This window comes from Botryllus schlosseri, chromosome 10, assembly GCF_051294905.1.
Source record: "Botryllus schlosseri isolate E-star chromosome 10, Bs_hap1, whole genome shotgun sequence".
NCBI classification, from domain to species: Eukaryota; Metazoa; Chordata; class Ascidiacea; order Stolidobranchia; family Styelidae; genus Botryllus; species Botryllus schlosseri.
The window spans coordinates 28,296,925-28,319,757 of record NC_137245.1 but is presented as its reverse complement, the minus strand read 5'-3'; the positions used below and the strand labels follow the sequence as shown (position 1 = coordinate 28,319,757).

The 22,833-nt window shown below is 39.9% G+C and overlaps 1 protein-coding gene across 4 annotated transcripts; it reads left to right on the top strand.

Annotated features, from left to right (window-relative positions):
- The first annotated feature begins 369 nt into the window (after positions 1–369).
- LOC145447674 (uncharacterized) lies at positions 370–22,309 on the top strand. Of its 4 annotated transcripts, XM_080325932.1 has the most exons (8): positions 370–653; positions 2,265–2,418; positions 16,801–16,898; positions 16,958–17,044; positions 17,901–17,962; positions 20,357–20,523; positions 20,996–21,182; positions 21,859–22,309. In XM_080325932.1, the coding sequence occupies exons 2-8, from the start codon at positions 2,365–2,367 to the stop codon at positions 22,152–22,154; spliced, it is 951 nt and encodes a 316-aa protein (XP_080182058.1). In that variant the 5' UTR covers positions 370–653; positions 2,265–2,364; the 3' UTR covers positions 22,155–22,309. The 4 variants fall into 4 exon arrangements, with proteins under 4 accessions (XP_080182058.1, XP_080182060.1, XP_080182059.1 ...); XM_080325934.1 differs by lacking the exons at positions 370–653; positions 2,265–2,418 and adding an exon at positions 4,729–4,782; XM_080325933.1 differs by lacking the exons at positions 370–653; positions 2,265–2,418 and adding an exon at positions 6,343–7,023.
- Positions 22,310–22,833: the final 524 nt, after the last annotated feature.

Here is a 22,833-nt window from a genome sequence, read left to right as displayed (position 1 = left end):
CTTAAACTTTTTTTAGCGTCGGACCCCCTTCGTTCCATTCCGAACTTTTTACGAATTAGCGATGCTAAAACCACTTCGCAAAAAATCAACTGTTTTAATTTCAACTACAATCATCATACTCATACAAATGTTGATAGAGCCTTTTTGACTGACAGTTACAAGTAATTCAAAATGAGATCGCCGAAACGCAAACACTTATATGGCTTATTTACCTTGTCATCACGGAAATCAATTTATAGATTACAACAGGGCACTAAACAGATCGTCCACGCGTATCCCCGATGCTTTACGAAATTGTGTGCATTGGAATATGTCTATGCCTAATTACTCTGACGCATAGTGAAGGGTTGCGTTGAACACATTATTGAACTACCACATTTATCTGGAGATATGCTTTAGTGCGGTGAGATAATAGGTGTGACTCGGTATGGAGATGATCCAGGGTAGATCAGAAGCAGGGGCACGGCCGATCTGCCAAATATCATCTTTGGATTTTCAATCAAATAATCTATGTCGTCGCTGCAAGCTATTTTTGTGCAGGCCTATACACAACACATGTGCGTAAATGTATGATTAAGCCAGGCCTGTATATTTGATTGAAGATCTGGTCGGAGGCGTGGAGATCCGAAGAAGTCAAGTCTGAAAGCTATCGAGTAAGTGGTGCCTGTACTGTGACTATATGGGAAGGGCCTATATTTTGTAACAACTTGCGGACGATGACTGTATCTCCGAATTGCAAGGTGCATATCGTTTTGTCTAAACAAAACGGATAAATGGTCCAAATTTTCTAAATCAGATTCTACATTTGACCGTTTGTTGTTATTCACAAAGAAGTGATGCAAATAGGCCTATTAGCCAGCATAAATGGAATTCTGTCTTATACACTTTGCGGCCATGTGTAGTTGGAAACGGTCGAGCCTATTCGCCAGCTGAATCGCAATTTTGATAGAGATGGCGTTATCCAAGAGTGCATTCTTGATGAACCCATAAATGGCTATACTTTTTCAATTCAATTTATTGCTGCAATTTCCATCATTTCAATACACCACCTAACTGCGATACAATGAAAGATAGGAAGGTGTCGAAACGACTTGGAGTAGTCCTCGAAATCAGACACCTACCTGACCTAGGCTAGGCACATGTAAAAAAAGAGGGCATGCACCGAGACCGTACCCCGCATGCACAAGGAAAAGAAGATAATATAAAAGGACAAGTAACAAAAAATGACATTGTGTGGGAAGGCGAGATCGATGTGTCAGCAGGTCGTCGTCCGGTAAATTCAATCCAGAGATATCTATCCCTGACTCAATCCGGTAAACTCAATCCATATTTACTCGACTTAAAAGGGTAAGCGCCCATTGAGGCGTTTTACCGCAATATGGTGGGGTAGGCGTTTTAGCGTCGAGGTGGCCAGCAATGTCCATTGTTCATGAACCAGGCGGATTACGTGAATTCGCCTTCGGACTGTGGCAGTGAAATCATAAATAGGACTCTCTGTATAGCATAGCCTATCCGTTAAATATGACATTTCACTTGCTTGTAAAAGGCTCTCGTTTAGTAAGAATATGTGTAGAAGTCATAAATTCTCATAAAACGCTACAAAACTTAATTTATTCGGGCGCGGAAATCGCAAAGTGACCATTTCGTTTGACCATTACTCGATTTTTGCGATACTGCGACGCTTTCAACGCTCGTTATGTCATAATGATGGTGGGCGTCTTACCTCACCTGGGCGTATTACCCCACGCTACACCTTTCGAATCTAACCCTCGCAGGCCGAATGAAACTGGCCTCTACATATAATGTACTTATAACGAATTTGTTTATTCAATATCGTTGTGATGCTTCGAATGCTTCATTTGATGATGATAGGCTACTAAATAATCCTAAAGATTTCACTGGACAGCAATCTGACGTATTACGCCTACTGAGACATGCCTTATTCCTTTTTCAACGCTTGCCCTTTTTCATTCTCCAATTTTTATTTTCATCCAGTGTGCAACTGTACTTGCCTCTTATTTACGTGCTCTCTATATTAGCTAGATGCCCAGCTGCGTGTCTGATTACCAAACTACTCCAATTTGTTTCGACACCAATCTTTTCAATATCGCAATCTTGCGATCGTCAAATCGTGCTATGATCTATTGAAAAATTTCAATAAAATGCAACTGACTGTGATGTCCAATGACTAATCTAACACACGGGTATCGGTTGTTTTAATTGTGAATACATACAGAGCGATGTCTAATCTCATTATTTCGCAGAATCGGCGGTCCAATGCTTGAAGTGGCCAGATCTCTTTCGGCCGCAGCTCTCCACGACAATCTTCGAACCAAGTCAAGTCTGTAAAGAGTTGGGGTATCGATGGCGCCCGCACGAAAATACAAACTCACACCGAACATTTTTGCAGATGGTGACGTGAGTCAAATTTTCTAACACAATTGGGAGTGAGTGCTGAAATGACGCGCCTCTTGCTATACTGTAGTTAATTTATGAACGTAAATTATAGTTTCTATACAGTCTCGAAACCTCAATTGACCGTATTGCATCATACGATACATGTAGTACAAAGCTATACACGTTAGTAAAAATAACATAGCTGTGAAGTCATTACTGCACGACGACAGCCAGCGAATTGATCCCGACGCTACTCGGATTACTCTGAACTTAAAATAGATGATCTGCTTTAAACAATAAAACCAATCCAAGGATTGATAATGGGATTTTGGTGAGTATGGTGTAACGATTTCGTACATTATACATAACTGCTGGTGGATTTTCAGTGCAAGTTTGAGTTTATGGTTAAAAATTATAACTTTCTAAAAATAGGCCTATCACAAGAGCGCGATATACAACGATAAGACAGAAGGTTTCGAACAGGTAGATTATTTATAGAACTCCCTGATTCTAGAAATCCGTGGTTTCGAAACGACTTGGAGTAATCTTTGGAATTATGCACTCACCTTAGCGTATATGACGATGTAAATAATAAGCATACATGCACACACACACACACACACACACACACACACACACACTAAATGAAAAGTAATAGAAAATAACATAAAAGCACATTCAACAAAATGAGGTAGCGCATGTGACGGAAGGCAAAGCCGATATGTCAGATCGTGGTCCGGTAATCTCGAACTATCTGGACTAATTACGGTTCTATAAGTAGGGTTACCATACGTTATCATTAGTCAGGAAATCGAAAATATCCTCCGAAGACGGCATAATGTCCTCGTTTTTGGCAATTCGTCCTCATTTATAGCTTTGCCAGCCAGGCGATTGGACGGAGACAATTAAAAAACATCATAACTGACGCGAAATATGGAATCTGGACATTTGGACCTAGTGCGGAGCGGATCGACAAATTCTCTGGTCCGGCTCCGATCCGGTTGTTCAATTCTCTGGTCCGGCTCCGGCCGTATCAGGAAAAGTACTGAGCCGGCTCCAATCTGGTCCGGCCAAAAATGAAAAAGTCCGGCCAGAAATCCGGCCCTACTCGGTACGGAGGTTCCGTGAATTGATGAATATGCCACGTTTATGTTCACACTGGCTTGGAGGTTACTTACGTGTGGTTGGTTGGTAGTTATATAGTTATAAAAGTCATGCTTATCCATATAGATTCCGGCCGTATCAAAAAAGTAGTGATCCGGCTCCGATCCGGTCCGGCCAAAATTTTTAACATCCGGCCGGATATCCAATCCGGCTCCGGTCCATGCTCCGTATTAATTTGAACGCGTCTTTTGGGAGTCGAACTGGAGAAATAATGACATATTTTAGTCAATCCAACAGTATTTCCACCAGTCAAATTGCCCGTTTTCTAGTCGGATAATCCAACTTTTGTAATTTGTAAAGAGTGTTCTCTTTTCCGGATCTCAAAGTATGGTATTAAGTTCAATTTTATTCATAAAATTTCATCACATCGAAACATCACAAGACCGTGATACAATGAAAGACAGGAAGATGCTGAACGACTTGGTGTAATCTTTGAGATAAGGCACCCACCTGGCCTAGGCGACGTAAAGAGGAGGCATGCACTGTACACTGAATGAAAGTGAAGGCAGATAATATAAAATGATAAGCGACAAAATCAGGTGGCAAGTGACGGGGGGCGAGATCGATATGTTAGGTCAGGGTCCGGTAAAAATGGTGCGGGCTGACTAGTATTCATTCAGTACAAATTGCTTGTATTTCGACTTGAATGCGGACATGGTCGACGACTGTCGGATAGCCGGCGAGATACAGTTCCACAAATCAGGTCCGACAGATTTGATAATAGAGCGATGATCTTTTTTGTCCACTGTATTATGATAGTTGAACGACTTGGACGCGCGTGTGAATTAATAGCCTATACTTATACATACACTTATTTCGGGGCAGTGGCCGCAGTGGAACTGATACATAAACTTCGCAATTTCTAGTTTGCGCATATCTTCTATGTTTAGGACACCGAATCTTTTGAGCAGTGATTTGTTGGACATACACATCCGGGTCCTTTGGGGCCCTGGCTATTATACGGAGGGCCTGATGTTGTAGTTTTTGCAGCGGCTTTAGTGTAGTTTTACTGGTAGCCCCCAACAGATGATGACATATTGTTACTTCGATTGGAATAATGATTAAAAGACATAAACAGTATGGCATGTAGTCTCTAAGGCTGTAGAACAGACCTCAGTTCAATTCTATCAGTAACTTATTCATTCATTTCATTTATGTACAAATTTCTTATAAATATCACGAATGAATCAGTTAGGTCAAACCCCGGACAAGTGTTTCAATGTAAGTTATCTATCTATTGAAACTGTTGATATATAAGGCTCTTATGAATTCTCTATACTAAAGTTGCTGGCCTTTAGCCAGGTGGATGACGAGTGTCAGCAGTCGGGTTTACTAAAGCATCAATATACTATTCAATGGTAGGCCTATATTGAAATAAGGCGGCAAAGGCTATTTTTCGTGGCCTACGAGCTTACATTTCAAGAACCCATAACACGCAATAAAGGAGCATCTGTTATTTGCGGTTTGGCTCATAAACTGACCCGCACAATCAATAGAGCCAACTATCCATCATGTTCGCCAGAAAATTGTGAGCTCTATATCTTAAATCAATGAGCGATCAATATCGTGACGCCAAAGTGCTCGGGGACGCGGTCAGATGACTTTGTCGTTCGACAGCAAATCGTTGCGCTCTGCAACGATTCATTTCTCGAGCTTTATTTCACGGTTGGAGAGTATTAGTTATTGACGCGCGAATGAGTATAGATTCCAAATTACCAGCGGATGTATTATCTCAGTTTTACTTTTGCTGAAGGGCGCTCAGTATGCAGACTTGCACAACTAGCCAATTCTAGTTGTATAATTAGACTAGAGCGAAATGCTGGTAATCTAATTCCGATCTAATTTTTCCAAGCCTGGTCAGTAGCATTGCAGGCCGTTGCGATCTAAAATGTGCACTCGTGACGTCAGAACCGTGTCGTCTTTGCCAAATTTCGATCAAGGCAAATCTTTAGCGATTCCTTTGAGAAATTACTTTTAGCTCGCAAACCTCTGTCAGCTGAGTCATCAGCATCACTGACCTGAGTCAGTAATCTTAAGGTCATCTCCGAGTCAATATGATTGACTCGACTTGTTGCACGACCCAATAGCACAAAAGGGTGAATTTTTTGTGTTTTCAAATCCAAATAATCCTGCTCCGGATTTGAGACTCGAGTTGAAATTCATGTCTACATCAGACGTCTTGTACGAACTACTCGATTTTCAAACTGCGCGACTACAACTAGAACTATACTAACTTTCACAACTCACAGCTGGAACTAGAACTATACACACTTTTCAAAATCCGCAAATAGAACTACGCATTTTTCAAAACTCACAACTAGAATTAGATCTACTCACTTTGCGAAACTCGCAACTAGAACTAGAACTGACGACGTAAAAATCCACAACGATCTAAATCACAATTCTAACTAATATACCTGATAATGCGATTTACTGAACTACAGTGAGTTGAAAAATATTCGAGAGAGAGAGAGAGAGATATATATGATATTCTTTCTCGCCTGCACCATCGAGATGCTTTGGCGACGGAGTTGCGATACGGCCCCATGAGGTCATCTAGTCTGCGCCCCCGTTTTTTTTCTCCTCCATGCTATCCGTGATTGCTGAGCGCCTAGCAGGATAGCTGCGGATACCATTTTTCGAGTCTTTGGTATGACCCGGCCGGGGATCGAACCCACGACCTACCGCTCGAGAAGCCGGACGCATAACCATTACACTATCTCGCTCGGTGTAATGGTTATCGTGTAATGTTTATGATGGAATCAGCGTTTTAAAATGGCGGGTTTCAGTTTTGAAATGGGAGGAGTTTGGACCCTCAAAACCCACCCACTGCATGGCTGTACTGCGCTGTCAGTAGTGAGGACTCTGAGCCAGTGGCGTAGCAGCTACTTGGCGCTTATTCCTCTGCGCCGTGGGCGGCAGGCTGCTAGGGCGCGGCAAAATGTTAGGTGATGACCCAACAAGATTTCCAGTAAATATAATTGAAAAGATTGAAACTATGTCTAAATTTGTGCGGCATTTTGAAGGAAAGCCATGGCCGGCAGCATATACTCTTACGCCACTGCTCTGAGCTAGAAATGGCTGCAGGAACATCACACAACAGAACACCGGTAGGCCCTATCACGATTCACGCCAAACGATGACACATGTTTCTAGTTGTTTTGCGACTAAATGTGCTTTTAATGCGTAACTAGAATTACAAGTAGAACTACTCAAAAAGCAGTAGGTATTTGAGTGTCAACTTAGTAGGTCGGTAGTCCGTACAATTCGTTCTGCTCTTCTCATATAATCGTAAACTCATCGCTGCCTAATCAATGTCGACTCGATCAATGTCGGCTCAGAGCCGCAAAATTGAGCCGCCAATCATTTTCAGTCGATATATTCGATTTTATCGCCCTCAAAACTGGGATGAAACACAAGAGAGAAAGACAGAATCCGATTCAACACGTCACAGTCGTACAGGTTCGTAATAATTGATTGCGTGTCACTAATGGAAATTCCAGAATTCTTACTCGCTTGGATTGATATAATGATAATTGAATAATATATTCATATTGATGTTGAAAATAACATTATCTATCAACAATCACGTAAATTTTTTTTTCAAATTTCTACTAGTAGCTGACGTTTACGCCCGATGCCCTGATGAGTGTCAGCCTGAAATATTCGGGTTTATTTCAATATGAATATACTATTCAATTGTATATTGAAGTTCTGTGCCTCCAAGAGACTTATAATAAAAATAAGGATTAAATAATCATTTATAGAGCGCCGAATATATAACATCCTCGCATTCTATATGGCGATGTATAGGCCTATACACAAGGCCAATAATATATATAAGGTTTGCAATACGTGTAAAAGATGGATTGGAAGGAATCAACACCACTGTAGTTGTAATGCAGGGAGATAATGAAAACTACTGCAATTCGAATGTACATGTTTTTAAAACGGTTTTGATTTAATGCTTCAAACCAGTGAGTCAGAAAATCTGATTTTTTCCCACTACGAAAGCGCCGTTATGACGCAACAACCTCTATCTATGAATAATGCATGACTCTTTATATTTTGAAAAGCCGCCGAAGACGCAAATTGAGTCTTGAACGTTTTGTTTTCCGCTTCCGTTGCCAAATTGAATCTTTACGTTTCCTGGTTGGTTTTACGAGATTGTAATTTCGTTCTAAAATCTCAGGCAGTGAGCACTGAATGACGTAAAAACCTCAATCCGAGATGGTCCTGACATTTGTACGACATCCTTTCATAAAAAGACAAAAGTCATTGCTGTACAAAGATTGACATCAATAATTCAAGTCTTTTCCGCGAAATCTCGTGTTCCGGTCGGATGGAATCTTTTTTCGAGCTACTATGGAGTTGATATTATTATTGGTATTATTATTATTAGAAGTAAAATCGTGGTAAAGGCGCTTATCACATAACAGGTTTCGTGCGCCACGTCTATGGGGTTATTACAAGAAATTTGCATCAAATAAATATATACACATCATTTATACATCTTTGTGACATGGACTTGTACATTAAATATATGGAATTAGCCTATACATGATACATAACTTTAGTCGATACAACCGCACATACATAGATATACACAATTACACATGTATGTGCATGTGCATGTGCATTGTACAGTGTGCATGTATGTATTATATACACAGCTATACGTAAATCAGAAAGATGTAATCAATTGTTCCGACAATTTCAATATATAGATGCTACGCTAGCGCACAGAAGGAAGTGTGACTTCAAGAAACACGTAATTATGAAGTTTTTTCGGAAAAAAAGTGAAATATATTATAGCAAAACCCTACTCACATCGTAAAATTCCTACTCAAGTATAAGTCGAATAATCGAATTCCTAGCAAGTAGTCAAGTAAGCCTTCTAGGCCTGAAAAGTATAAATTCATAAATACTCGAGTAAGCTATACAGAACCTATACTTGAGTACTCCGAGTAATAAAGTCAGTACTAGATCCACGAGATAAGTATCAGTAACATTTTATTGAAATTTTTATCTGATCAAAAGCACCACAAGACTGCGATATGATGAAAAGATATAGGAAGGGGTCGAAACGACATGGAGCATAGTCATTAAATCAGATACCCACCTGTTGGACCTAGAATAGTTTGACACATCAACGTTAATTCGCCACAAGGTGCTGTTAAACTGTAGAATTTGAAATTGCGATATTTCATAAACTATAGAGCATATCTTCCCAAAATTGGTATGAGCATCCTTATTCCTTTCTACTTTACTTTATATGCACTAAAATTGACAGTCTTTCACAATAATACCTTGGACCAAAATTGGGGGGAATGGGTTTTCCATTTGACTGTTGGCACGGGGAAAGCCTGTCTCTTCTCAGAATGTTTTAAAATTTCAAATATTACTTGATAACGTATCCAAAGGCTTCTGAACAGATGGTAGAATGCTTAGAATTTACAATTATGCACAAAAAATTACGTCAAAATGTGATTTGATACATTACGAATACGATGCAAAGTTTTCGATTTTTTTCAAATTTTACCACAAATCAGATCATGACCAGCGAACTACAACTTCTATTCTAAAAATTATAAATATGCGATGTGGAACAGGCCTGTTTATGGTGTTAGCTCAAGTTTGATCAAGATTACGGCTCTGTTGATATCAAAATTGTCTTCCGCGGTGAAACCATACTAGCGAAAACTAAAAATTGCTGAAAAAATGAACTTAAAAAATTGAAGATAGCATTCGGGAAAATGGAGAACAATATTTAAATTCGGATACTCTTGCATTGTTCATGCATGCTTAAGGAGCTAGAAATTTCAGGCGTACCCCGCCCCCCCCCCCCCCCCCGGTGAAGTGAAATGATCAAAACAACAACATCCACGAACTAGAAAGCCGTATAAGGTAACGCTCAGTAGATTAATATAACCTGTGCCATGTCCTGGTCGCATTTGAGGAAATCCAGCGACCACAGAAGTCCTGGAATCGATTTCCGTCGACTCGCGACCGCCTAGCCTAAGAGCGGTCGATATTCCGATTGTTTGGGCGCATCATCTTATGAATATTCAATCAATTAGCCCTGGCCCGTGAAAGGAATTGCGGCTGCTCAGGGAGTCGCGCGCTGCTTGAATGAAATTCTACGACAGCGTTTTAATGAGATCCGGATGGATTCGTAGAAGCCTCGATTGTCGTTCTTTGGAACGATTGATTTTCGCTGCACGAAGGATGAGTATTTCAATGCGTGCGGTTGCACAGTATACATCACAACCTAGAGAGTGTATACAGAACAGAAAGCTTCTAGCGTGAGAAGTGGCTGTAACAATCTAGTAAATGTTTTACCCATTAGAAGTAATAGTTTTGTTTTTAAGATAGGCCTACTTGAGTGTCAGTGAACAGTAATAGCTCTACTTTAGTATATCTGTTGCAAAACTACAGTCGATCCAAGCAGTCGAGAAGATTCGCGGCTTCCTTAAAACAGCCACGAGTAAAGAATAGGGTATGAAAATGAAATCAATAATTCATAATGTTCGAGATTTGAATTTTCGCTACGCGGAGGGATTTGGAGGCTTTTGAGATTTGTTTTCGTGACGTCACTTAGATTGCTGACAGTGATTCTAGTGATAGTGTCTGAATCGAGTGTTACTAATGATTAGAGTCGGGTTATGGGATTATGCTCTTCTAAGAGTAAATTTGTCAATGTAAATTGTATAGTTTCGATGCTATTTTCCACTTTGGCAGGCCGTAAACCTTGATTGGCCGTATCGCGGCGTACAAAACATGTATTGCAAAGCCACCCACGTTACTGGAAATGACAGTGTCGTGATCAACCCTTAGCATTGTCGCAGAGTGCAGTGAAATATTACGAAACATTACCAAACTGTCTTTATTCTGATGCAGGACTGGCGTTATATTCTTTGTAGTCGCGCAAGAGGTACTTAGATTTTACCAAGCCATAGTCGTTATAGCTGTCGCCGTGTAGTAGGCCTATAATTGAGAGAAATAAGCTTTGCTCAGGAAAGGAAAGGAGGAAAGTACGTATAGTTTATTTTGGTCCTTGATGTTTTTGCGGCATATACACCGACTCATGATAGACATACACACGATCTGTGCTCTGTGCTCTGCATATGCATACCATGAGTGCACGATGTGCATATGCCGCTGGACAAGAAAGGTGCAGATAGAGCCTTGTATGGCTTTCTAAGTCTTGCAGGAAATCAGCTTCGAAATGATGAGGCAGACTGTGGATTAGAAAATCGACGTTTTCGTCTCGTAATATATATTTGTAGAGATTCTTGGAGGTACAGAATAGTATATTCATATTGAAATAAACCTGAATATTTTAGGCTGTCAAAGGTAGAGGCTAATCGTCAGCAACTAGTAGAGAATTAAAAAGAACATTGCATATCAACTATCGTATCACCAAATATTTCTTAGATCTCGTACCGATAAATCATCGAGCACCAATGCAAAAAACGTCACGAATTCTGCCTGACTCAAATTATTTTTGAGTCACAAACTTCAGTGTGTTTGTCGACGTCACGGTCGCGACTCGGTATCGAAGCATCGATGCCTCTTAATTCTTGATTTTGCGCGCTCGATAAAAGCACTATGACTTCATCGAGCGACAACGGCGTGCTGAACGCGATATCGAAATCACTTTGTTTCATTTGCTCCTCCAAGTCGGACGACGCCCTAATAGCGCAGCAACAGCAGGTGGGGTTCGCTAGAGTGTCGTGAAGGGGTTTTGCACAAAATCCAACCATTCGCGGTCCATAGCATGCTCGGTTTGGTTTTATAGTTATATTGAAAAAAATAACGAACAACAAGCAGAGACCTCAAAAGAACCTAATCAACAAGTGGTGTCGTGTTTGGAACAAAAATAAATTTATAACAAGCATGTTTAAACCAAGGCCCTTGTTTAAAACATGCTTTTTCTGATCCATGACGTCACTAATATTCAATTGTGACGCCATAGTGGATTGATATTCACAATTGAAAATATAGGCTAAATATAGTTCCTCTGACGAAATAGGCTTCATACTACGGTCATATTCGGACCAAAAATATCTTTAACCAGATTCTTCGTCTTGCATCATTTTTCGGTCGGCGGTCATCATCATCTGAACATTCATTTCGTACCAATGATCTATATCTCTACGTACTATAACTGTTGAGCCGACTACTTCGAGAGTTCCAACTATCCCATACGTCGGCCATCTGGTGGTAATAGGCGTCCGTAGGCGCGTACAACATGTTTTAAGAAAGTATTTACACAATTATGGCATAATTATACAACTTGAAAAAACACGTATTTTAAATGTCTTTATTTAAAACACTGTTTACAACAGGGGCGGCCAACCCTTGGCCCGCGAGATAATTTTCGAAATTAGTAATAATATCAAAAATGGATTGCCCCGATTGTGAACTTGCAAGGCCAACCAAGAACTTGATTAGTCTGGCCGCAACACCTGGGATGTTATATGACTAAAATATCAGTTCCGACGCGTTGGTAGATCCCGGGGCTGGGCAAAATCGAGTACCTGAGTGATTCGATTCTGAATCACGTATGATGCTTCGAGTCGAGTATTCGAGTATTGTTCATTATGACGTCATAACATAATGGAATATGTCAAAGTCAAATATGGACCTTTTATCCCACAGCAAAGAATATATTGCCTATTATCCATCACATTAGAGATACGTAGTACTTTTTCGACCACACCGATTTCGTTACGCTTGGATATTGTGGAATGATCATGACTTTGGAAATGTGGTATTTCCAGTAACTTTCGTAATTTTGTACTAGTACTTTATACCCTGTTTCGTATGCTGCGATACGGCTAATCGTGGTTTCAAGGCATCCACAGTGGAAAATAGTATCGGAACTATAATTTTCGTTGGGAAATTAACTTTCAATGGCGAGGAGCGTATAATTTCAGTACTCAAAAAAAATCGTCCTTTACTACTCGACTCGAATCATTGAAATTAATACTCAATTCAGATTCGAGTACTCGAATCATTGTTCCCACTGCCCAGCCCTAGTAGATCCATGGGCCAGTCACATTTTGGTACATCTTCGTACATTACAATAAAATAGAATATTTTGCGGTAGAAATTATATCAAGTCAAAATTTTCTTCAGGCTTCGCGCAATATGTTGTCACTTGATTTCTTGTTTTTAATGTTGTTACCCCCTCCTGAAAATGAAAAAAAACCGTCTAATGTACCAGATTGAATCTAACTATATTGGCAATTATGAGAGAAAATGTCGTCCAACATGTGACCTTGCGTTTGCGCTCGCGCTCACAGAAAGACCGTCGCCGATGAAACCTATTCGCACAAAATGTGTGACGCATGTTTCCGAAGCTTTCGATATCGATATGTCCAGGCGCCGAATAGTCCTCTACTTGCAAACTGAACCCAGCGATATACAGCAGACTCGCAATATAATCAATTAATAACATTATAACATTATTAATAACATTATTGACCTATAAACTTTGAAAAAAATTTCGCGCTCGGCGCGGCTAGTGGCCCGCGCAATGCTTCGTCAATTGTATGTGACGGAATGTGGCCATTTGGCCGAAAAGATTGGTCACCCCTGGTTTAAAACATGTTTTAAACAAAGTGTTTTAAACAACCATTGGTATTGGTATTAAATGCAACCCTGTCAACAAGAGACTTGTACAAAGCAGTGTTGGGATCAAGTCACTACCTTCGAGTCACAAGTCATTTCGAGTCATTGCACATTTTGACTCGAGTCAAGTCAAGTCAATCGATTTTCGAAGGTGACTCGAGTCAAGTCAAGTCACTCGATTTTTGGAGGTGACTCGAGTCAAGTCGAGTCAAGTCAAGTCAAGTCACGAGTCAAGTCACAATTCAAGTCAAGTTGCCTTTTCAAAGTATAAGGTATATGATTACTTCATTGCATTTTGCTAGCTCTTTGAAACACAGATTGAGTGGTCATTGATTCTGAACCGATGAACGAATATCGAGTTAAATATACTCGCATGAAGGCACTGTATCGCTCACATATACGTAGAACTGTTAAACTACGTAAGTAATTGCATAGCCTCGATCAGTTTATAGTTACCAGCAGAGAATAGAGAATAAAGAAACGAATTAATAAGATGCAATACATTACCCATTTACAAATTGATACGATACAATTAGAGCCTGCGCCAATGGTTGAGGACTATATAAACTATATTAGAATTCAATTTCGTAAAACAAGAGATTTGGTTAAGCAGGAGTGTCAAACTCGAATTGTGTCGCAGGCCGACTCAAAACCTTCGGATCGCTCGCGTGCCGGACCAGTCATATGATTCCAAAATGTCACCGTAAAAGCGATTCTCCCATTTTTCACGTAAATATTTCATTATCTAGCAATTCTAGCGTAAAAACAACATAGTATATAATACATAATTTTACGGATCATAAGGGTTCTATTCTAGCAATACCGCAAACAACAGAATTGGCAAAAAATACGATGATTGGTCGATTCAATGGTAAGCGTTGGTCGCTCTAACGGGGTACAAGTTGCATGGCATATTTCCCTGCGCTGTTTGTTTTAGTCATTAGCCCGGCGTAGGTCTATGCGTTGTGAGAAAAAAACTGTAAATGTAGACGTTGGATTTATAATCTGCATATAGCGGTGTCGCACAGGCGTTTTCGCTTCCGCTAACAATTACTAATAAGACCATTTTTTCCATAAAACTATGTAGGCTATACTCAGTGTGCAGTCTGTGCACTCATTTGTCCTCTGCAGATGGTAATAATGTGGCCTATTAACATTGAACATGTACGACATTTGCTGTCTTGAGGGATTATTTAATCAAAGTATTTTTTAGTATCAAATCTTGATATTTGTCATAAATTAGGCTTACCATACGTCCTCTTTTAAGAGGATTTGTCCTCTTTTTTGACTTTTTTGAAAGTGTCCTCGGAGGACGCCCTTTTGTCCTCTTTTTTGAGATTTTGTCCTCTTTTTTGAAAATTTAGGTCAGATTTAGAGGAAATTGCGAGTGATATGCCGCAAATTAGCGCAGAAGTGAAGCTCCGGCGGGTATTTCGGAGGGAAAAGTGCTGATTTCAGCTCTGAGCGAAAAGAAGTCCTTTTTTTTTTAGTCATCCACCTGGTAATGTGGAGTGAAAAACGTGTTTTTGAGCTCTGAGTGGAAGGTGGAAGTGATGACCTTTTTTTTTTTTATTTTTTTTTTTATTTTTAGTCATCCACCTGGTGATGTGGAGTGAAAAACGTGTATTTGAGCTCTGAGTGGAAGTGATGACCTTTTTTTTAGTCAACCGATCATGAAGCGGGTGAAATTTACCTGTTTTTGGGAATTCTTCTCCAGTTATGCTTGACTGAAATTTCTGAAAAAGTGTCCTCTTTTTTCATTTCCGAAATATGGTAAGCCTATCATAAATATGCTGGGTAATACTATTTTTCAATCTACTCGTAATTGGTTCGTGGGCCGTGTGAAATCGTCTGGCGGGCCGTATGTTTGACACTCCTGGGTTAAGGTAAGAACAGAGAACAGAAATATACATTTTGCTTTTAAATTACTTCACTACTAGTTTACGACAGCGTAAACTGTGAGCTTCGATCACTTCGTTTGCGGTCAATTCATATGTGAGGCACAATGGAGGATCAGTAAAACACACGATCATTGAATGATTGGTCGCTCTCACGGGTTACAGCAGCGGTTCGCGAACAATCCGACCACATGCAAGATACAGTCATTTTATCGACACCGATTACTTGATGACTTGAAATTGACTCGTGAATTTTGCTCCGAGTCACGAGTCAATCCACATTTCTGATACGCCGAGTCAAGTCAAGTCAAGTCATTTTAGCAAAGTGACTCGAGTCAAGTCAAGTCATACGAAAAAGGTGACTCGAGTCTGACTCGAGTCAAGTCACGACTCGAGTCATCCCAACACTGGTACAAAGTATTGGATTTTCAAAATTCGCAGCTAGAACAAAAATTAGAAGTAGCCTACTCACTTTTCAGAACTCCCTACTAGAATTAGAAATATAACTACTCACTTTCTAACCTCGCAACTAGAACTAGAACTACTTACTCTCAGAACTCGCAACAAGAACTATAGGACTAGAACTACTCACTTTTCGAAAGTAGCAAATAGAACCACAATTACTCACTTTCAAAACTGGTATCTAGAACTACAAAAAACGACCTTCAAAAAGCCACAACTAACAAACTGATAATACAAGATTGGAATTACAAATGAGCCAGAGGATATTGGAAATAGAATCGGCGTTTCAAAAGCACGGGGTTTCGAGTTTCAAATGGTAGGGGTTTTGACCCCCAAAACCCCCTCCTTAGGCTTCGCCACTATTAGCAGTCATGACTCTAAGCTAGCAATGACATCACAAAACAGAACACCGGTTCATGCCAAACGACGAGACATGTGTTAACTCGTTGTTCGGCGACTATTTTAAAAAAATACGCAACCAGAACTAAAACTTCTCCCTTTTCAAAGTTCGCAACTAGAACTATGCTGGCTTTTCAAAATCCAAAACTGAACTAGAACTATATAAGCTACTCAAAAACAGTTAGTTAGTTTATCATCAACAAACTAAGTCTGAGTGCAGTGAAACAATATTGTATCGACTTCGTAAACCAAAGGTGTATTATTGAATTGCAATGATCATGATCATCATCAACATGTAGTGCAGATACACATCTTACTGATGTGTACGCTGTTGTGGATTTTCTATCCATGCCTACCTTCCATTGTGAAATATAGCTTCTTACGTGACGGGCGTGTGAAGAGTCCTAATGTGATATTGAGAAACATTTAGCTAACTGAATCAGCTACCATTTTGGGTTTATACATTTGTAAATCTGACTTCAAGTAAATATTACTTTCTCTTGCTGTTGTAGTTATTATGATTCATGCAATCAATAAACAAACCGAACGGCTGCATGTATCTGCATTCTGCAATCTACCTTCCACTGTGGAGAGGCTATCTAGCTTGTATTATCTTCTTATGTTATAGTATGCGTATGAATGATATTGATTAGATATGGAATGTAACCAATTGAAGACTACCTGTTTTTGTCTATATATTAGTAAATCAAACTTTGAAGCAGTCAAGGTCTTACCAACCATGAACCCCACCGGCTATTTGGCCACATATCGCCAAATTTCTTTGAAACGACTAAAAAACTTCTGAGATAATCGCGTTTATTGTTTCGTAACACCATTTCAGATTTACCTCGGAGACCATCTGACTCGATCGTGGACTCGAGACTCCCGACAAGAGTCACAGGAAGCGCCGGAGCGAGAATGTCACAACAACAGGCCGCAGTGAGTTGGAGTTACAATGCGAATCAGAACTAGAACTCTGATTCGAATCTCGTTGCCAGGCAACCCCCGATCTCCAGGACGCGTAGCAGCCTCCGGGACTCGCGTGGCAACAGAAAAAATTGGGCGTCAAAAGCACCCTTGAACTGGTTAGTGATGTCTTTTCGAACGTTTCATGGAGATTGCGGTCTAGTTTGTTTACGGTCAACTAACTAATTTTTTCGACTGGCTGTATTAGTTCTACTTTTAATTGCGCATTTTCAAAAGTGAGTAGTTCGAGTTCTAGTTACCAGTTCTAATTCTTGTTCGATTGTAGTGGGGATTGAAATGGGGTGAGTAGTTTTAGTTCTAGTTGTAGTTGTGGGTTAAAAATAGTGGCCGAGCAACTAGTACACGTTTGGCTTCAATAATGTTCTGCTGTGTGATGTTCTTGCAGCCGCATTGCTAGCTCGGGGCGGGTTTTGGCGGCCGAAGTCTGTCCCATTTCAAACTCGAAACCCCGTTCTCTTGACATGCCGATTCTGTCTCCAATTTTAATTAGTTTCTGCTTCAAAATTGAATCTAATATATCGCATATTTCAGTTAGTTTCAGAGGTGGTCAGTAACGATGTACTTCTACTTTTTGAAGTACTTGAAGTAAATTTTGCCTTCTCGCACCACTTATTAAGTAGTTATGATTTTAGATTACTTCTACTTCTACTTGACAGTTTCAGTTTTTAGGCAAACATTGGCGTAAAATACCTACTTACTTACTTACTTATGAACTCCTACTTCTACTTGAGTAGTAATTCCTGCGTTACTTCTGCTTCTACTTGAGTAGCGACGGTGAGTACTTTGACCACATCTGGTTAGTTTCATTGCGGATTCTTGAACGTCGTTAGTTTTCTAGTTCTAACTACTAGTTTTGAAAAGTGAGCAGTTCTAATTCTAGCTCTATAGTTGCGCATTTTGAAAATCCAGTGGTTTGTACGAGTCATCACGTCCATGTGTCGCCGTGTTTTTTAGCGTGACCGCCGAGCAGATCCAAGAGTGGAAATCCTCCTTCGACAATCTACTGAAAAGTCCGAGTGAGTTATTTCTTCGAATGATACGAAAATAATATCGATCCCGGTTTATGGCCTAAAAGCGTTTCGGTGTCGCTCATCGATTTTTGATCCCCCCGTCCTGAAATAGAGCTCGTTACTAGTACTCGTTCTATTTGTACCATCCTCACCAAATATTTGATCCTAAGCCTCTCTATTTCAGATGTTCTTTGCGTTTCTAACCCGGTTAACCCTCACGCTAATCTGCAAGGCTTTGACGAACCCCAAATCTTCGACGAATCACAAACAATACACATTTAACGTACCACTATATAGAATATAGGTGCACAAAATGAACTCTGCATCGACAGCAGTGATAAAAGAACGATAACATGAACATGATTTTCATACATAACAAAAATATATTATAACGGAGATTTAACGCCCAACGCCGACGCAGTGTTGGGATGCCTCGAGTCATGACTTGACTGAGTCACCTTCGTATGACTTGACTTGACTCGGGTCACCTTGGTAAAATGAATTGACTTGACTTAACTCGGAGCAAAATATATCAGTCAATTTCAAGTCACCGAGTAATCGGTGTCGATAAAAATCACTGCATCTTACATATGTTCGGATTGATCGCGAAACGCTGGTGTTACCCGTGAGAGCGACCAATCATTCAATGATCGTGCGTTTCATTGAGCCTCCATTGTTCTCTCACAAAAAAATGACCGCAAACGAAGTTATCGAAGCTTACAGCTTACGTTGTCGTAAGCTATTAGTAAAGTTATAAAATAACAAAATGTCTATTTCTGTTCTAACCTTAAACAAACCTCTTGTTTTATTGAAATTGAATTCGATTATAGTTTATATAGTCCTCAACCATTGGCGCATGCTCGAATCGTATCATATATCGATTTGTAAATGGTTAATGTATTGTATCTTATCAATTCGTTTCTCTATTCTCTCTTGGCCGGTAACTGTAAACTGAGGCTATGGAATTACTTACGCAGTTCTACGTATATGTGAGCGATACAGCGCCTTCTTGCGTGCATATTTAACTCTATATTTGTTCATCGGTTCGGAATCAATGACCACTCAATCTGTATCTCCGACAGCTAGCAAAATGTAATTACGTAATCGTGCCTCATATTTCGAAAAGGCAACTTGACTTGAATTGTGACTTCACTTGACTTGACTCGAGTCACCTCCAAAATAGAGTGACTTGACTTGACTCGAGTCACCTTCGAAAACCGATTGCCTTTGACTTGACTCGACTCGAGTCAAAATGTGCAATGACTCGAAATGATTTGTGACTCGAAGGTAGTGACTTGATCCCAACACTGCGCGAACCCCATGTTGAGAACCACTATGCTCCATTTACAACCAGACTTGGAAAACCAGATTATTCTAGTTGCATAATTAGATTCATTAGAGCAAACTGCCGGTAATTTAATCCCATTCCAATTCTGTAAAGTTTCGTTCCAATTCTAACCTAATTTCTGGTTTTCCTGAAAATGCTACAGGAGAATTGTATAGTGTGACATGAGCCGTACATGATGCAATTACCATTCTTGTGCTTATGGGAATGATCTCTGATTTGATATGAAGTGAACTTCATTGTTGTTGTAGTTTAATTAGCAATTGAATTCAATTGCTAAGTTTTTGTTAATACAGTAAGTTAAATTCAATTCTAAGTTGCAAAAACTGTAGTTAATTTGGAAAAATATATGTAGCTATCTTCTAATTCTAATTTACTTTGGAAAAAACTGTGTAGCTATCTTTCTAATTGTAATGTAATTTGTAAAAATGTGTAGTTATCATTCTAATTGTAATGCAATTTGAAAAAAACTGTTTAGCTATCTTTCTAATTGTAATGCAATTTGGAAAAATGTGTAGTTATCATTCTAATTGTAATCTAAGTTGCAAAAACGGTGTAGCTACCATTCTAATTCTAATCTAATTTGAAAAAAACTTGTAGCTATCTTCTAATTCTAATCCAGTGGTTCTCAACCTTTTTTTAGACACGCCCCCCTTTTTGATAGTGAAAAATTTCGCGCCCCCCTTATCGTCATATCACAAAATCCACCTGGGATGCTAGACCCCAACAGATTGTTTGGTGGTATGGACGGTTATTAATGTTGATGAGAGAATAAAAATATATGAAATTGGGTCTATATAGAGAGAAACACGCGTATATAGGAGGTAAATCGCGCGGACCGCTTCTTCGCGCCCCCCTTCAGCTGTTTCACGCCCCCCAGGTTGAGAACCCCTGTTCTAATCTAGTTTGAAAAATACTGTGTAGCTATCTTTCTAATTGTAATGTAATTTGGAAAAGACGGTAATTCTCTAATCGTCCAACTGTCGGCGACCCCTTGTGGTTCGTGTGAACCCCGGTGAAGTACCACTGCTCTCTTTAAAAGCGCTCCTTTGCAGTGGGCAGCAAGCTGTTCCGCATGTTCCTGTCCAACGAGATAGCGGACGAGAACCTTCTGTTCTGGGAGGCCGTCGAGGAATTGCGGAATACAAAGGCGGAAAAACGGATGCAGAAATTGTGTCGGTGCATATACGAAGATTTCATATCTGTCTACTCGCCGAAGGAAGTGAGTGTACCAACCCGACGATAGATGGGTTCAGTTTATTCGTCACAGTAAAAATCCAGTGCGGACCAGGATACCGTCAAGGCGCCGGTAGGGCTTGACACACAGCAGTTGTCACCAGTAGGACTACGTACAGTCTTGGCTCGTCATCAGACCTGTAAAAACTATTGCCTTTTTAAAATGCGCAACTAGAACTAGAACTACTCACTTTTCTAGACTCAAAACTAGAACTAGAGCTAGAACTACTTACTTTTCAAGACTCGGAACTAGAACTACTTAATTTTCAAATCTCACAACTAGAGCTAGAACTAAGGGATATCTAGAACTCCGGTGCGTTCACATCTAGCCTAACAGTTGGAATTGAGTCAAATTTGGTATGTAGCGTTTGTTAATCAGTGAATCGCCAGCACCGCAGGAAAAAAAGTTATTTTTGAACAACACTACTGCACACTTTGACCAAAAATTCGTTCTCCAGATCAACATCGGGTACAAGATGCGAGAAGACATCGTCGCTCAGCTATCTCTGACAGAGTACGCGGACCCGGAGGTATACAGGGAGGCTCAAAACCTCGTCTATTCGCTCATGCTCAGAGACTCGTACCCGAGGTTCATCGTGAGCGCGCTGGCCGCCAAGGAAAAGCAGGAAGAAGATAAGAGAAAATGTACAAAATACAATTATATCGCGAGATTAAATATATTGATATCTAAATCCACGTCATCTCGGATTCTTACGTTGCTTCCGGCGCTTTTAATATATTTATATATGAATATTAGATTCATACTTATTATCCGAAGCTTTTCGAGCTGACCCTCGTTATCCTATTCAGCTCATAAAACTGAATAGATTATTCAAACGTGTTATGAGGTTTTGTAGTCCTATCCTAAATAAGCCTCGCTTGCTATATTGATATTAGGAATATGTGGTCAGTAGGGTTTTTCGGATTCCTGGGATTCACTGATTACATTGTTAGGTTGCCTAAAACAACGCTGCACACCAAATTTGACTCGATTCCAACTGGTATATGGATGTGATCGTACAGGGGCTGGAACATTCTTAATTTATCCCCATTTTTTTCAAATTTTACTGTCAACCCCATGAAATTGTTGATTTGTCTACACAAATTGTTATCAATCGTTCTTTTAGACAACTTAACAATTTCGTGGGGTTAACAGTCAAATTTGAATTTTTTTTTTAAGAAAAGCTACTTGGAGTTTTTTAATATACTATTGCGTAATTTAATATTATTAGTATTATATATATATACTACTACACTTTTATAAACTACCATATAATGTCCCTATTATATTAATAAATGCATATTAAACTCTTGCCTTTAGGCAAATCTCCAACCAGAACCAAGTCTCGTGTACTGTGCTGCTACGGCAGCGACCCGGACGACGACAGATGTTCTGACGACGTTCTGCAGACGAACGTGGTCGAAATGAAAGTCCAAATCAGCCAGCCATCCAGACACGACGTCTCTGTGCGGCCTCCTGGGGTTGTCACGGCAGCTGACAGTATTCAAGAGGACGGTCGGACAGACGAACACAGTGTCTCGGGCAGTGACATGATCGACCCTGCTAAAATACCCTCAAAGCCAATCGAAATTTCGAGAAATCCGGAGGATGGTTGATGTAGCAATCTCTTGATCAAAACTCAGATGTTGTTGTGTTATCCGTCGGAGCTATACGTGAGAGATGGTGGCGTCCTGTGTGACGTGTTTTACGATGCAAATATATACTTATTGCAGTGGCAGATTTATATCGTAATAAATTGACTCGACGTAAACGCGTCTTTCTGACTACGTGACATAAAACTGTTCTCGATCAGAGTTCGTATACATTGTCGTTCGTTTAAGATAAAAGATAAAATGCGATGTAATGAACCGATATCATGATGCCGACAATAAGTAGATAATTCTTGTCTGGCTAGGATAATTTGAACGAAATGCGAGTGATCAAATTTATGAACTGTTTCCAAGCTCTCATAGTCCTAATATAATATGTGGATTTCCTGAAAATGATGATATAGGCCTACATAAGAATTGGATCGTGCTAAAACGAGTCTCGAGTCATATATGCCTTGGTTCGAGTCATGCACAATGACTCGAGTACTCGAGTCAATACAAAAATTGACTCGAGTCGAGTCTATTATAGTCATTTTACGCATTTGAAAAAATGACTCGACCTAAGTCGAGTCACCATAAAATCGCGACGCGAGTCATTACAACCCTGGTCTGGGCGATTTAAAGAGGAGGCGCGCACACTGAATGAAAAGTAAAAGAAGATATTATAAAAGGACAAACGACAAAA

Bases quoted from the DNA above. Each gene is read 5' to 3' on its own strand.
- LOC145447674 (XM_080325931.1), top strand. From the start codon at position 11,173: ATGACTTCATCGAGCGACAACGGCGTGCTGAACGCGATATCGAAATCA. The intron at 20,524-20,995 runs GTGAGTGTACCA...TTCGTTCTCCAG, and splicing joins CTGTCTACTCGCCGAAGGAA to ATCAACATCGGGTACAAGAT. The intron at 21,183-21,858 runs GTACAAAATACA...TCTTGCCTTTAG, and splicing joins GGAAGAAGATAAGAGAAAAT to GCAAATCTCCAACCAGAACC.